The 14,475-nt window shown below is 40.1% G+C and overlaps 1 protein-coding gene across 1 annotated transcript; it reads right to left on the bottom strand.

Moving 5' to 3' along the window:
* Nucleotides 1–19: 19 nt before the first annotated feature.
* On the bottom strand, nt 20–14,448 carry Dhc62B (Dynein heavy chain at 62B). The gene is made up of 46 exons (XM_081989793.1): nt 14,067–14,448; nt 13,707–14,011; nt 13,080–13,657; nt 12,711–13,028; nt 12,378–12,656; nt 12,098–12,320; nt 11,922–12,044; nt 11,711–11,870; nt 11,527–11,654; nt 11,337–11,472; nt 11,000–11,224; nt 10,772–10,944; nt 10,409–10,721; nt 10,164–10,358; nt 9,934–10,108; nt 9,661–9,879; nt 9,324–9,553; nt 9,109–9,274; nt 8,912–9,058; nt 8,596–8,861; nt 8,408–8,547; nt 8,185–8,356; nt 7,947–8,129; nt 7,745–7,894; nt 7,416–7,693; nt 7,041–7,361; nt 6,618–6,988; nt 6,360–6,566; nt 6,065–6,312; nt 5,700–6,009; nt 5,385–5,644; nt 4,641–5,266; nt 4,417–4,589; nt 4,107–4,361; nt 3,773–4,054; nt 3,552–3,724; nt 3,265–3,505; nt 2,419–3,211; nt 2,136–2,363; nt 1,820–2,085; nt 1,477–1,770; nt 1,125–1,424; nt 869–1,075; nt 485–814; nt 288–431; nt 20–231 (listed from the first exon to the last, which is right to left on the bottom strand). Exons 1-46 carry the CDS (start codon nt 14,409–14,411, stop codon nt 68–70), a joined length of 11,820 nt encoding a protein of 3,939 aa, XP_081845919.1. The 5' UTR covers nt 14,412–14,448; the 3' UTR covers nt 20–67.
* Nucleotides 14,449–14,475: the final 27 nt, after the last annotated feature.

Genomic DNA, 14,475 nt, shown 5'->3' with positions numbered 1-14,475 from the left:
ATAATGTAGTATACAAGTGTTTTTAAGCATTTTTTTTTATTAAAATAATTAAAACACAAAATAAAACTTAATCAAGCTGACATAGCAAGGCCATGCTCCGTTTGATCCAATGAGAAGCAGGTTCTATAGTGTTGAGCAAAATTGGTAGCACATAATTGGTCGAGTGACCTGTAGTTGACAGTGTTCCTCGTCTCGCTGACGTTTTATATACAGGCGACAGATAACGAGTACCTGGTATATGTCCACTCTGTCAAAACTATTTGTAATGCAGTTTTGGAGATACTGACCTGGGTTGTATTCCTCTATCTTTAACGGTTTAATCAATATTAAAGGCATGGTGTCGTGAAGTACTTTAGGGTATAATTCCGCTATTATCCCCCTGGTTCGGTCGAAACGTGCTCCATCAGTAAACAACCCATAAATGTACGCCCCTAAAAATTAGACCCATTTAATACCGGGTGAGTTACACAAAATTGTTACCCACCATCCGGTGGGGATGTGGACGAGTCATCAATTTTCAGTATCTCAAAATCGAACGTTAACTTATCGATGGGAATCGTGTATTTCCTGGCATAGTTCTGCTTGACCCCAGTTAAGAAGGCTTGGGTGAAAAAGAACCCGGACACCCAATACGAGGGTGGTTTACCCACGTCGAACCATTTTTGCAGAAACTCGATGCGTCCCAAAAAGTCCGAAACGTAGCTCGGCAGGTTCTTCAAACTAGGATAGGAGACAGCGGCCCAATTGGCTGGAATTCTGGCCAAAATCAAAGCTGTGGAGAACGCTTCCAGGGCTGGAGACATTGCCACCAAACCTAAAAAACTTAACTGGTCCAATATTTAATAAATTTAAAGATTATAACAAAAACCTTGAATAGCCTTGAGCATCATGACCAAAGAAGAAGTGATTGTTTTGAGGAGTTTGTTAAACCTTTCCATTTCTTGCACCAAAACTGTATTCATGGACTCTGAGTAGTCAACTGGGTATTTCAAGTTGGCAGCCTCAATATCAAAGATAGGGGGAAGTTTTGATAGGATATCAGTGCATAAAGTGGTCACGTGTTTATCAGTATCACCTGGAATTTAAAGACGTAACCTCTCTCTTACCACTTCTCTGGTAACTACCTCCTCCACTTCCAGAAGTTTCCCCGTAAGCCATCAAAACCGAATCTAACAACAAACGGGAATCCTGCATGTCTCTAGTAATTCCTGCGTTTGTATGCAGTCCAAACACTTCAGGGGGATGAATTGCTGGCAGTGCCTGAATATGAGCGATATAAGCTGAATAATCAACTTTTTGAGGCAAATCATAGCAATCTCCAGCATCACTGAACTTGTACTTAAGATCAGTCACAATATTTGGATTGAGAAAGTCATGCAATATCGTAACTATCAGTCTACGATCCCAGTCATCAGTTACTCGTCCTAAAACAATCACACTCAGTCACAATCATGACTCCATTGCAATTGCCACAACCTCCATAATTGCATTCTCCAATCAGGTAAGACAGAGCCTCAAAGGGATTTTCACTTTCGTTGATAAACATCTGGAGTTGCTGCACTGAAATGTCAAAATCCGAATCGTTGAATCCGTAAGGGATGTTCCATCCTAAAGGACCAAAAGTACGTCTTTCCTGCACTACTGCATGGAAGAAGGCGAGACCATAAAGAAGCCTTGCAAACATTTCTTCGTGGTCTTGGCATCCATTATAAAATTCAGGATTTTTTACTGGATCGTTGATGTACGACTTAAGTAAGTTGTTTTGAAGACCTAATTTGGAATGTTATACAGTTAGCCAATTTAGTGAACTAAAGTTCACCTGTTGGTGGTTCGTTAGTCATTTTCACCCCTTTTTGAAGCAAAGAAACTGGAAACTTATTAGAAGGGTAACTGGTCAACCACAACCTAAACTGATCGTGGGTGTTGGAGTAATCCAAACTTTCGAAGATCTTCTCCAAGCTGGGCATCCAGGATGTGGCCAAATGACAATTTTGCAAACATACCCACGTCCCTGAGTCTTGCCCTTCTTCAATCATAGCCTGGGCCATAGGCCCTTGCCCTTGTCCCAAAGAAATTGACCGGAAACTGTTGAGTTTGGTTGTAAGTTTGTTTTGGTAAAGTATTAAGGGACCTACCGGTCTGTCATATTCTTCTCTTCTGCAAATTTAACTAGTGCTGACATAGGGTCAGTGCCAGGAGACAAAATAAAGATTAAAGGGCACAGACAGTATGAGTCGTCGTAAGACAATGATATGTTAAAGGGTGGTGGTTTGATGAACCGTTCATCCATTTCGCTTTTCACAAACAGCGATATAGCCCTTTTTAGCTTGTCAGGTCTTAAAACTCTTATAATAATCAGATGTCTAAAAAGTCGTACCTATTTTAGTAACATAAGTATAGAAGTTTTAAGGGTATTACCCAAAATTTGATAACTGACTCTCCCAAGGCTCAGGCCATTTCATGGACTCTTGAAAGTTATCATAGATCGCCTTCCACTTATCCTGCATCTTTACAAAGTCTTTCGGAAACCCTTTGAATATCTGCAGATCTTCCAGACGGCAAATTTCATCCCAGGAAGCATCAGGCAACCATTCTTTACAAGGATTTGGTTCTAAATTCTCCACATTCACCCCACCAGTAAGGAAAAACATAAACTCCTTCTCATTTAACTTGTTTTGGGAAATCATAATTTTGGAGCATAACAAAAATGAAAACAGTAGTTTGTCTTTTTCGAACAAAGACCTGGTGATATTGTTGTAGAGATCAAAGGTGAAGGCGTTGATCAAGCTTTGGCACCGCTTCTCGATGCTTCTAAATTTTTCTGCACGTTGAATAGAGCCGACGTAGAGATTTATAAACCAATCTAAAGAGTACTGGTACATTGGATCCACATTAGCCAAGTCTGAAATGCAGTAGTACAGTACTGCCGAGTGTTCTGAGACTCCTTGGTACTTCACACGAAACTCTTCAATGGACTTTTCGATTTGTAGGGACTTTTGCTGCTTCTCCCTAATTTCAGCCGAGAGAATTTTAGAATCGTCGAGAATTTGGATGGCACTTTCATCCTCCAGGATGTCTCCCTTTGTTTCAGATAGTGTTTTCAGGATTTTCTCTTCGGTGTTTCCTAACGCAGCCTTGTTCTCCGCGTTCTGGACTATGAGTTCCTCTTTGAGCTGCTGGAGTTCAGGTTTTTCAACTGCCACCACAATACCTATGAAGGAAAACTTAAACGGTTTTTGATTTTGTGAGTTAGTTGGTAGTTACCAAGAAGTTGGTCTTGCAATCCTTCTATGGTTAGGGCAAAGTTAATAATGGTGACTCGATTGAATACTTCAGGTAAATAGTGTGGGTTTCGAAGTTTTGAGGTTAAATATAGCCGGAAGTTTTGGTTGTACTCGATTACGTTTTCCCCAACGCTGATTACTTCAATTCCAGCTTGTTTGTAGGTTTTCTTGTATAAGAGTGGATCTAGGGCTGTTTCAACTTCTTCTCCCACGCTTTCAACCTGAATTAACTCTCATTTGCTGTTAGATTAGAATATTGCAACTTACTAAAACTGGGTAGCCAAGTTGAACGCAACTTTCAATGATTTTCATATAGTTCGTAAAGGAGAACTTGACGACTTCTAGGTTGTTCAGTTTTTCCATTTTTTTGATCCAAGTGCTGGCTTGGGCCTGGGGGTCGACGAACAAAGACCATCTCCTTGATGTGTCCATTATAATTCCTAAAGTCAACAATTTAGAATTTGACAGTTTAAGAAGTTGAAATAAACCATTTTCAGTGGAAAAACTGTCTCGAGGTAGTCCAGTGATGTACCACTGCTGGATTTTGATGTCTGATCCCAGGACTGCCACCATATCGTATACATCTCCAGTAGGGATTTTTAAGTTTTTAACGTACTTGTGCCAGTCCAGCACTATCCGTTGCCTGAACGTGCTGTTAAAAGGGGATAAATACGATATAATTCCACAAGATATTAGGATATCCCCTGCCAAGCCGTCGTATTGGATTTGTAGGGCATCAGCACAAGCAGTCCATCTAGTTTTCTCTCCACCTTTAGGTTTTTGGATGGTTAAACCAAATTTTTGGTAGTCAATCAATCTTACCTAGCCCTCCAATCAGCTTCTGAGCTCTAATTAACTTGTTGTTACACAAATCAACACTATCCTGCAAGTCTTTCTGCTTCTTAACAGCCTCATCAAGCTTTTCATTCAAATCGGCCAGTTGGGCCTCCAATCTTTCCACTTCACTTCTTTTGGCTTTCAACATTTCCATCATTTCCGCAAACTCCCTCTCTGCAGCATCCAGTTTCGCTTTTTTAGGAGCCACGATTTTGTATACCTTATCGTACATGTCCATGGCTGTTTAATGATGTATTTTAAAATTTTAGAAACCAGTTTTTTGTTTTTTTTTTACCAATAATCCACTTGCACAATCCTTCAGCAGCACTACTAGCCTTGGCCACTATATTAGGCTTAAAATCCTTGAGGCATATGTATTCTTTTCGTAACTTGGCCATTACATCTGGTTTGATGTTGTCCTTATCAAAGTCTTTCAAGTTTTGGAGAAAGTTCATGTCACCTAATAACCTATTATACAAGAACCTAAGTTTTCAAGATTGATGTTAAGAGTTAGCATACCTTTTGCTGGGTCCCCAGTAATCAAGAAGCATCCTCCCAGTTGCGGGATCTGGAACTCTGTCCGGTTTTGAGCCCTTAATAATACAAACAGCAGCCATCACCAGTTTTACAGCATCTGGTGGGTTCTTCATTGATTTTACTAAAGTAATATCAGCAGGTTTCAGTGTATCCAAAGCAGCTATAGCGTCGTTCAAAATGGGCAACGCCTCGGCCAAATCTGCTTCACATTCGTGCTTCAGAGCTTGTGCAGCTGCTGCCTGTTTGTTGGCCACTTTTTCATCCTCTCTCACCACAGCAGACATTTTCTCCACGGTCAAGGTTTCCTTCTCTATTTGACGTAGCATTTCCGTTGCTTTGGCGCTCATCACTTTCAACTGCGGTTGTAGTTGTGCTAGGGATACCTGCATCTCCCCGATGCTGACCGAGGCGTGGTAAAGCTTTTCTAAACCGCCCAAATAGCGATTTTTTGCCGACATTATTTCGTTTTGCTTCTTATTGGTTAGGAGAGTAAAGGACTTGATCAGTTCCAGGTAGGAAGCTGAGGTTATGTAGGTTTTTCTGCCTGTTTTAGCGTAGAATTCGTCAGAGTTTTTGATTGCTTCAATGTGGAAGTATTGACAGGCAGTCTGAAAAAATCAGTATTTCATATATAGAGCTTGCAAATTCCCCCTTAATCCCTCTTGTCTCTACAAGGTAATTCTTGTCTAATAATCTCCTTTTCAACTGAGAAATGAAACAACTTACGACTGCAACGTCTTTGATATCATCAGTCAGATTTACATCGGTCATCCAACTATGCGCCACCTCTACCAGTGCTTCTTCAGGCCACAACTCAAACCAGTCAATTGTGCAACAGTTGATTAAAGAAGGGAACAATCTAAGCCTGTTCCGGAACGTTGAGCCTACTGGGCTGAAGCACAGGATGATGTGCAAACGTTCCTTACACCTTTTGGTAAAGAAGAAGAATACCTCCAAAGGGCTGATTTCCAGGTTACGATTGCCTCCTAATGAAACAATTACCAGGTTGAAATGTTCTAGGTTCTTAGGAATCAGATTTACCTTGTGCAGCTAATCGTACCATATCTAGAATTTCCTGTTTCTCATCAATTTGATAGATGTTGGGCACCTCGCCTAAATTGAGCAGACAGTCGACGTCCTGCAGGAAGTTCTCCTCCTTGATTTGGCCTTCGGATATTAGGAAAACGCTGTGCTTGCCCTTGCCTCCTGCTTCTTTAAGGATTTTTTTGATATCGTCTCTCCAGTCGTTTATGGTGTAGTTGTTGGTGATTTCCGGTTGAAACAGACTGTGTCCGTAAATTTCGCTTGCTAAACGCGTCAAAGACTGTCTTCCTGATCCACTGATCCCAACCTAAAATATATATTTTTTTAAATGTCTTTTGAAATATAAATAGGGGGTGTGATACCAGAAGGGCACTACCACATTGCATGGACAGCACTCTGCAAATCTTGGACAGGTGCTCCAAAGCATAATCAAAGAGAATGATATCCATTTTGGTTTTGTGGGTGGCATTGTACTCATCCAGACAATTTTGGCTTAAATTCTTAAAAGCCTCAGCATTTACCACTTCTTCATAACGCTTATCTTCATCAGAGTCTTGGTCAAAGTATGTACCAAACATCAGACTTTTCATTGACTCTTGCTCTACCAAACCTTTAGCCCAAGTAAGAGTGTTGTAGCAAATTCAGGGTTAAGCAAACCATTTTTGTCTCTGGGGTAAGTGTCAAAAACTTGTTCAAACACATCCCTAAAGTTGTCTTTGACACATCCTCGCAGTCTCCCAAACAACCAGTCTTTATCCACCTGTTCTATTAAACGATCATAGAACACTCTGAGCACCTCATGAACCCAGATTTTCGAAAAGGTTTTTTTATTTTCAGCTGATTCTTTGCGCAGCATTGCACATCCTGTATATACTTGGATGGTAACTTTCTCAACTAAGGACTAAAATGACTCACCCTGTATTAAACGTGAAAAGTCTCGTAAATTGAAAACGTAGTGGCTTTTTGATGGAGTAGGACGTAGGTTAGCTATAGCAGCTTTGTACATCTCCAAACTGGCTGCTACTGTTTGGTTGACCACTGAAACAATTTCCGAAGGAAACCCATTGTTCTTCCACCCTAATAGCAAGATATTGGAGTAAATCTTTGACATGGTCTCCTCATTAAACTCATTAATGGAGAAAATATTGAAGTGCCTTAAAAACCTGGGGTAAACCTCTTGTCTACTACCACCAACCAACCCCATGGCGCCCAGGAACAGCACATCTTTCAGATAAATAGGTTCGGTGTTTTTCAAGTCATACCAGTTTTTATGATCAAAAAATTGCCTATAACCAATAAACAATCGTCACTGATTCTTGCAAAACCAAAATCAATCACCTAAGGAGCTCCAAGGGTGGTTGAGCTCCATACTGTTCCTTAAAGGGCATATTGACATCATCAATGAACAGCACCGCAGTTTTGCCTTTCTGGGCACCATAATGTCCACGTTTTATTTTGTTCAACTTGGATATCACCAAATCCTGAGTTTGGTTACACGTGATTTGTACTGTAAAGGTTATGAAGCCCGGCTCAAATTTCTCTTTTTCCAGTTTGTTCATCAGTAGATCTTGAATGTAGAAGCTTTTTCCGGTTCCAGTTGGTCCAACCAGTAACATTCTTTGTTTGTACCGAATATGCATGTCAATTAGGTTCATGTATCTACAATTATTGACGTTTCATTACTGTAATGCAAACAGCGAACAAAATTTTAACCTAAAAGTATCAACTGTAGGTATCAAAGCCTGCAGGATGTTCTTGCATTCATCGACCCTTTCCGACCTTACAATTTCCGGCCAGTACTTCCAGTTTCCTTTCATTTTGTAATTGTACGCGTAATCGAACAGAATACCTTCGTTTGGTATGGTAAGATCTAGCTTTTCCAACTCTTCCGGAAATGGATACTGTTCCACTTGATCCCTCCACAACTGTTTGTAGAACTCATCAAACAACGCTCGGGAGTTTGAGTCCAGAATGGCTCCCAAGCCCCAAACCTACAATTTTCAGCTTAAGCAAATTTAAAATTAGTTTTGATGAAGTGAAACCCCGGCTTGGATGAATGAGGCTTGAATCCAAACGTTGAGGTTTTTGAGCTCCTCCTCTTTTTTGCTGCAGTTGCTCAGCGCGTCGTTCATGAACATCTCGATCATCAGTATGAAATTCCGGACCAAACTGATTTCACCAGGATTGCAAAACTGGTTCAAAGTCAATTTGTGGATTATCTGGTAGGGATAAAGGACAACTAACCTGGACGCATTTATTCCGGATAAATATCAAGCAGGGTGGTACCACCCAATCAATTAGGTCGCTGATGTATTGCCTTCGAGCTCCGGAACACCACTCAGTGCTGCAGGTAGGCAGCCAGGAATCCACAAAAGGTCTCCAACCCAAACTTTCAGGCTGCATGTAAATCATACCACATCTGGAAACCTTTTTTAAAAATTAGTGTAGGTGGGAAAGTGGACAGCTATGGGAGGGGGGTTACTGTAGCTGGTGAAGCTTGCTCCAGGTCCATGACTTCAAAAATTAACGACATAGAGTTGGTCATAGACATAACTTCACCAGACATTAGGCAAAGCTTTTTGTTATCATCCAGGACGCTGTTCATGTTTTCTATCCAGACTGCATCCACCGGGCCATCAAAAACAATCCATTTCCTGTTTTTTTTGCATTAAGTGTTGATTTGTTGTTCAAAAGTGGCTTGGTACCTATTAGGACTAGGGTCTGTAGCAAAGTTTCTGAAACCTGTAGCAACAACCCCGTCGGTCCATTCGTAGGATATGGGATCAAACTGACCGTACAACTGTCCCATTGTTATGGATTTTGGGTTTAAAATCAAGTATTCTACCTGAAATTTAATTTAGTTTGACTTGTCAAATCTTTTGTAGGGTCTGACCTGTTGTTCAGGCTGTCCTTGTTTGTTCATCAACGTTAGGCTATCAGCCAGAACCTTAAGGGTGGAGGTTTTCCCCGCAAAAGGGTAACCCACCATCATAAAACCGTGTCTCACTATCATCATTTCGTAGGTTTGTATTATTTTCAATAGAAAACTGTCTTTAGGCTGTAGGTTTCTTCTTTTGGCACATGTCGTCATAGCGTTGGTCAGTATGGTGTAGTCTGCTTTTGGTAAGACCACTCCAGGAAATAAATCCGAAATGATTCCTTCATTTTTTAATGTAAAGTTATGTTAATTTGAGATTGAAATGGTTTACCATCAAATAGGGGTAGGTCATGGTTCAAAAACTTGGGGAGATTTACATCCAAAATAGCACGCAACAGCAGAATGTTTTCATCCTTGTCTGGCTCCTTTCTTTTATTATTGCCAGCAGCAGATAGTACTGATTTGACAGCCCTCATTCCTGTACTAAACTACTTTAAAAAAACTCAATAGCGTACTATAGAAAGGTACCGTAATCGTAGTGGTTCTGGGAAGATAACTGTTCAGAACAGAGTCTGTACGTGGTAACAATTTTGACAGACAAATTTCTGGCATCCACGAACCCATATGAATACAAAGAGATTTCACCAATCATTGCGTAATCGGGTACCATCATTGCCACAGTTCTGAAGAGAACCTAAACCACTATTTAGTAAAGTATTCATGTAGAAGGAACCACAAGAAACCTTTAAATTGTCAGGGAGTTCTGATCTGCCAGCATATCCCGGGTTCATGGTAATGCAAACGTAGCAAGTTGGATTCAGGCTGATTTCAGTGCCTTCAAAGTTGAATTTAGGCATGTGACCTCGTACCGCCATTACTATGGACAATATCTGCTGGGCTACTACCGACAGTACCTCAATGTCGATTCGATTGAACTCGTCGAAACACACCCAAGCCCCGCATGAAGCCAATCCTGTACAAATCAAAATTAACCTATTTACAAAGATGAAAAAACCTTAAGATTTTTCAATATAGTGACGTAGTCACCAATTGCAAAATTTTCCTCTTTATCAGACTAACCTTTGAAGAATTTGCCCATTGCCTTATAGTCTAAACCGTCAGAACAATTAAAAACCACGCATTGTACGGCTAAAGCTTTGGCTAAATCTTTCGTGGTCTCAGTTTTTCCTGTGCCTGCCGGTCCTTCTGGAGCCCCATTCAAATGCAAATGATAGGCCCCTATTAAAGTTCTGTAGCACCTGTCTGTTAAAGGGGTAATGACCAGTCTGTCTGAGTTGCCTGTAACATCACTAAACTTAAATCTGACGGTTATCAGAAAGTAGCAAAATCCACCTAAATACTCGTAAGCATATTTGACTGTAGCATTAATCAGCCTGACTAAAGCCTCATCGTCTTCCAGGTAGTACCTCATTTGGGCCAGCCATTTGAACTCTCTGTCATTATCCACGCCCTCTTTAAGTAAGCTTTCCACAACGTCTTTAGCATGGACGTCAATAACTATCAAAGCCTGTTAAACCAGTCAGGTGGTGTGTGTTACCACAAGTACAACAAGAAAAACCTACTTTAACTGTGATTCTTGCCAAATTGGTTAACGTGGGTTCCCTAATTAGTGCCACTATATCATTCAATGAGTTCCGGAGTGACTCAAAAAATGTAGGAATAGACATGTTGTCCTCATTGTTCAATGCTTTGTGCACATTGTGTGTCCAGTGTATCTGAGAGACGCACAACACCACCTGTCCAGGCCATTTTTGCACCTACAAGTCCACTTTAAGTTGCTTTTTCATTTAAACCAAATCAACCAAACCCATTTTGTTCTAGGAGTCGTAAAGTAGTTTTTGAAACTTTTTAAGATTTGATCCCTGACGGACACCACCATCTGCTCTTCGACTTGTATCAGCCACTTCTCAACACTACCGCCAGCATCTTTAGTGTTCACCTGAGCCTTAAAGGCAACTTTTTCATTTTCCTGGCTGAACATTGCCAAAATCTCCAGTTTTTCAGTGAAAAGTAGAGTGTTGATGGCTTCGAAACACTTCTTCAAGTGAGGTTGCACCCTTAGGGGATCCTTGGTTTCTGACAGGATTTCCAGCATTTCATCGTTGGACAAAAAGAAAAACCTATAACCGTACACTGATCATTTCAAAAAATTTAAAATTGAAGGTATAACCTGGGAAAGAATAGCCTTTTCTTCTCCAAGTAGGCTGTCACTCCTTCATTGATTTTATCCAAGAGTTCATTGCAGTGATGCATGATTTCCAGAACACCTTCACCACCAGCAACTTGAAATACCCTGGGATCACGTAGCACCACCTCCATGTATCTCTTGTAAGTGTCATTAACCTAGTATAATTCTGTACGCTTATCAAAGAGTTGTTGTTTCTGGAATGAGTTATACCTCTTTGAATAAATTGCCTTCTTCCGGCATTTGAGCTACAATATCTTTGGAAGAAAATATTGGAAGCAAGTACAACCATTGGGACTGTACTTTGCCCCATTCATCTATGGTTTTGTTGATCCTGACCAGTTTATCGTAAAACGCTCTCACTTCGCTTTCGTAAGGTTTGACAAAAATTGAGCCTCTCATTGTTAAAGCTTTAAGGATGTGGTCATCCAAAACAACCTGTAAATAGGCCAAGTTAGGTCAAAAGTGACATTACCACAATATCAAAAATACGTTTTCCGTATAAACTTTGTCTGGTAAAGGTAACTTAACATTTCAAAATCCATCTTACTTGTATATCATCTAAAGCGGTCAAAATTGTTACTCCAGTGTCCTTGAACAGTCCAGTTTTAAATCGGATATCATCCCACTCTTTTTGCATTTTAATTAAATTATTGTATAGTTCCCTTTCTTTGGCCGCTCCTGAGCTAATAAATTGCTTACGTCATAACTGTCTCTTTAGAAAGAACAGAAAAACACACCTTATGACATCATACTTGTCCAGGTCAGGTTCCAGTCCCATTTGTGTCATTTTACGCAACGACGATCCAGCATTCGGTGTGAGGTCAAATCCTGCAATGGCCGACATTTCCTTCCAGTGTCTTTTGACCTAAATTGTTACTTTTAACTGAAAACTTTATTTAGTTTCTGGATGTTAAGCGTTACCAAAGCGTCGTTGCACATAATTCTCATCAAAGTCATGGCAGGCCTAAAATCCTTTAAACGTTGTATTGCCAGGGAGGTTAGTTTGAGAGGGGAGGGCCAGGCGAACATTTCCGGGTCATCCACAACACCAAAGAACCTCAACTTGTCATCACCAGCTTGTCTAGAAAAATCTCTCTAAAACTTAAATGTCAATAAGGCGTGAAGCAAAAACCTCAGCTTCATGCGATAAGTCTTTTGTATTTTCAACAGTTCTTTCATGTACTCCTCCACTTTTAGATCGGCTTCCTCAAAGTTGAGAAATTCAAAAGGACCGTCAAGCCACACGTTCATGTGCCTGTTAATCACCAAAATTTCAATTTTCTACTTGCTTGAAGATAATGGAGTAACCTTTTGATGTTCATGCAAACTTTGATCAAGTGGAAGAAAGGGTAAACCCAATTCTCCACGTCCTCCACGTTCTTAAACTCGGACACATTAAACCCTAAACACTTTTGTTCTTGTTGGATCCACGTAATTTTTTGTCTTAAATCGCGTAAAACCACCAAGTGGACTTTGATTTGGTTCACATATTCTCGGCTACGTTCAAAGTCGTCCATATCGTCTAAAGCACCTAGAAGAAGAGTTAAATCACTGCATACGCAAGGATGATCCATATCTTAAAACCTACCTAGCATAGGAACCAACTTATCAATAGTGGTGTTAACGTAAGAAATCGTTTTTTGCAATTTCTCTTCGTATTCAAACTTGATGGCTTCATACATGCTAGCATTGGTATCTAACACTGGTTCTATATTATTGAGCCACTGGACTGTGGTAGAATTGAGGTCCATGTGTTCTTTAGTCATGGTGCCATACTCCACCAAATAGGTTAAACTATGCAGCATTTGTTGTATTTGTTCTCTCAATTCATGAAGTAGAACAGTCCGAACCCAGATCATGTATTTACCTATCTCAAGGGTTGTTATTTAATATATTTTTTGAAGATGAGTAAAGTTAAAACCTTGAGCAATCAGGTCTTCGCTCGTTTTGGGCTTAGTCAGAGCGTATTGTTTCAAATCTTCGAAAGCTTGACAGATCTGCAGGTCTTGTTCCATGCTGATGGCGCACAACTCGTTGAAGACGCTTTCGATGATCATGTTGAGAGACTCCTTCATTGCGGCCACGTATTCAGAGAGAATCAGTTGACCGATTCCAAAGTATTCGCTGCTCATCATGTTGCTGGCTTTGCTGATGTACTCCTGGTAGTGTTGGATTTGTTCGCAACCAAAAGCAAACCTAGTTGGAGCATCTATTGTTGATGATGACTCTGACAGATTTCCTGGAATGTTTTGTGTTTAAAGCCATTGGTGATTCACATATTTTACTATACCTAACAAAGTTAAATCCATGTAAATCTCAGAGAATTCTTCTTCCAGCTTTTTCACGTAAACCCCTATAGGGGTATACAAATTCTCAATGTTGCACCCCACTTGCTGTATGGCCTCATTAACGAATCCTTCAGTAATATTAATGTGCAGGTATTTGGAAGGGTAGTTTTTCTTTCTGTAATACTCCAAAACTAAAAACTGATTAGCGCATTCAACCAGTTTGGTGATAAAAATGCTGTAGATCAGCATCAAGTCTGTCGAAGTGGGCTGAAGTACCAATTTGTTTTTGTAACTTATGGATAGTTTGAGGTAGGGCACTAAGTTTTCCTGGCTGGTAACGCGGATTATGTCCAGTATTGTTCTGGACAGTGCCTGTCCGAAGTATACCGACAAAAGTCCGTTGCAGACTTTTAAAATTTTGTAGTAAACTATAGCTCCGACTTTGCTTTTAGTTTGGTCAGCTTCGGTGATTTCTACTACTTTGTTGTGTAGTCTTTTCATGCAATTTTCAGCATCTTCCACATATTTGTTGAATATCGCATCCAGTTCCCTTATATCATTTGGTTTGCTTCTTAAATTGCTACAACTCACAAGTTATACTAATTTGTAGTTATAAGCTGGTTTCCTACCTGATGTTGCAAAGTATGTTAGGTAATCCAACTACACATTCATTTAAGATTCTGCGCACCAATTTGTGGTGGAGCATAAATTTGTTATTAAAGTCATTTTTTGCTTCTAAATAGTTCTGATAACGTTCAGTTCGTCCTAAATACTTGTAAGGCAGTATGTGGTATCTTTCTTCCTCACTTAAAGTGGGGTGGACTTTAAGGTTCACTCCAGCTATGTGAGTTACAACCTTAAAGTGCTCTCTTGCTTCGGTCATTATATTGTCGATAATGTGAGGATAACGCTTTTCTAAAGTTTTCTTTTGGATCTACCGTATGATGGTAATTATTACAATCTCATTCATTACAAGATTGATAACTTACACGTTTCCTAATGGCTAATTCTTGAAACGAGGACATTTTCGTAATAGGGCTTTGGTCAGCATAACTCCTTAATTTTTTGAAAGCTGTATTGAATTTTGGTACTTCCGGATACAAAGGAGTTAACTTCCGTTTGTACTCTTTCAGCTTGGTTTTTTTGCAGTACTCTGACTGGAAATGTCTCAAGTTTTCCCTGCTTTTCTTACTGATATTGAACTTTTCCATCATTTCTTCGCTTAGCTGAGTGGCCACCAAGTCTTGTAACGTAAACTCCTTCACATCTTTGCGACTCTCCAATTTACATTGTCGTATCAGTTTGCTGGCTTCCTTGGATTGTTTTGAAGCCATTTTTGTCTAATTTTAGTAAAAAGTGTCGTTGACACTGTGTTGTCAGAATGACAACTATGAAGGT

Source organism: Ips typographus, linkage group LG11, assembly GCF_016097725.1.
Source record: "Ips typographus isolate SLU linkage group LG11, UJ_Ityp_2.0, whole genome shotgun sequence".
Lineage (NCBI taxonomy): Eukaryota > Metazoa > Arthropoda > Insecta > Coleoptera > Curculionidae > Ips > Ips typographus.
This window is presented reverse-complemented; position numbering and strand designations above follow the sequence as displayed.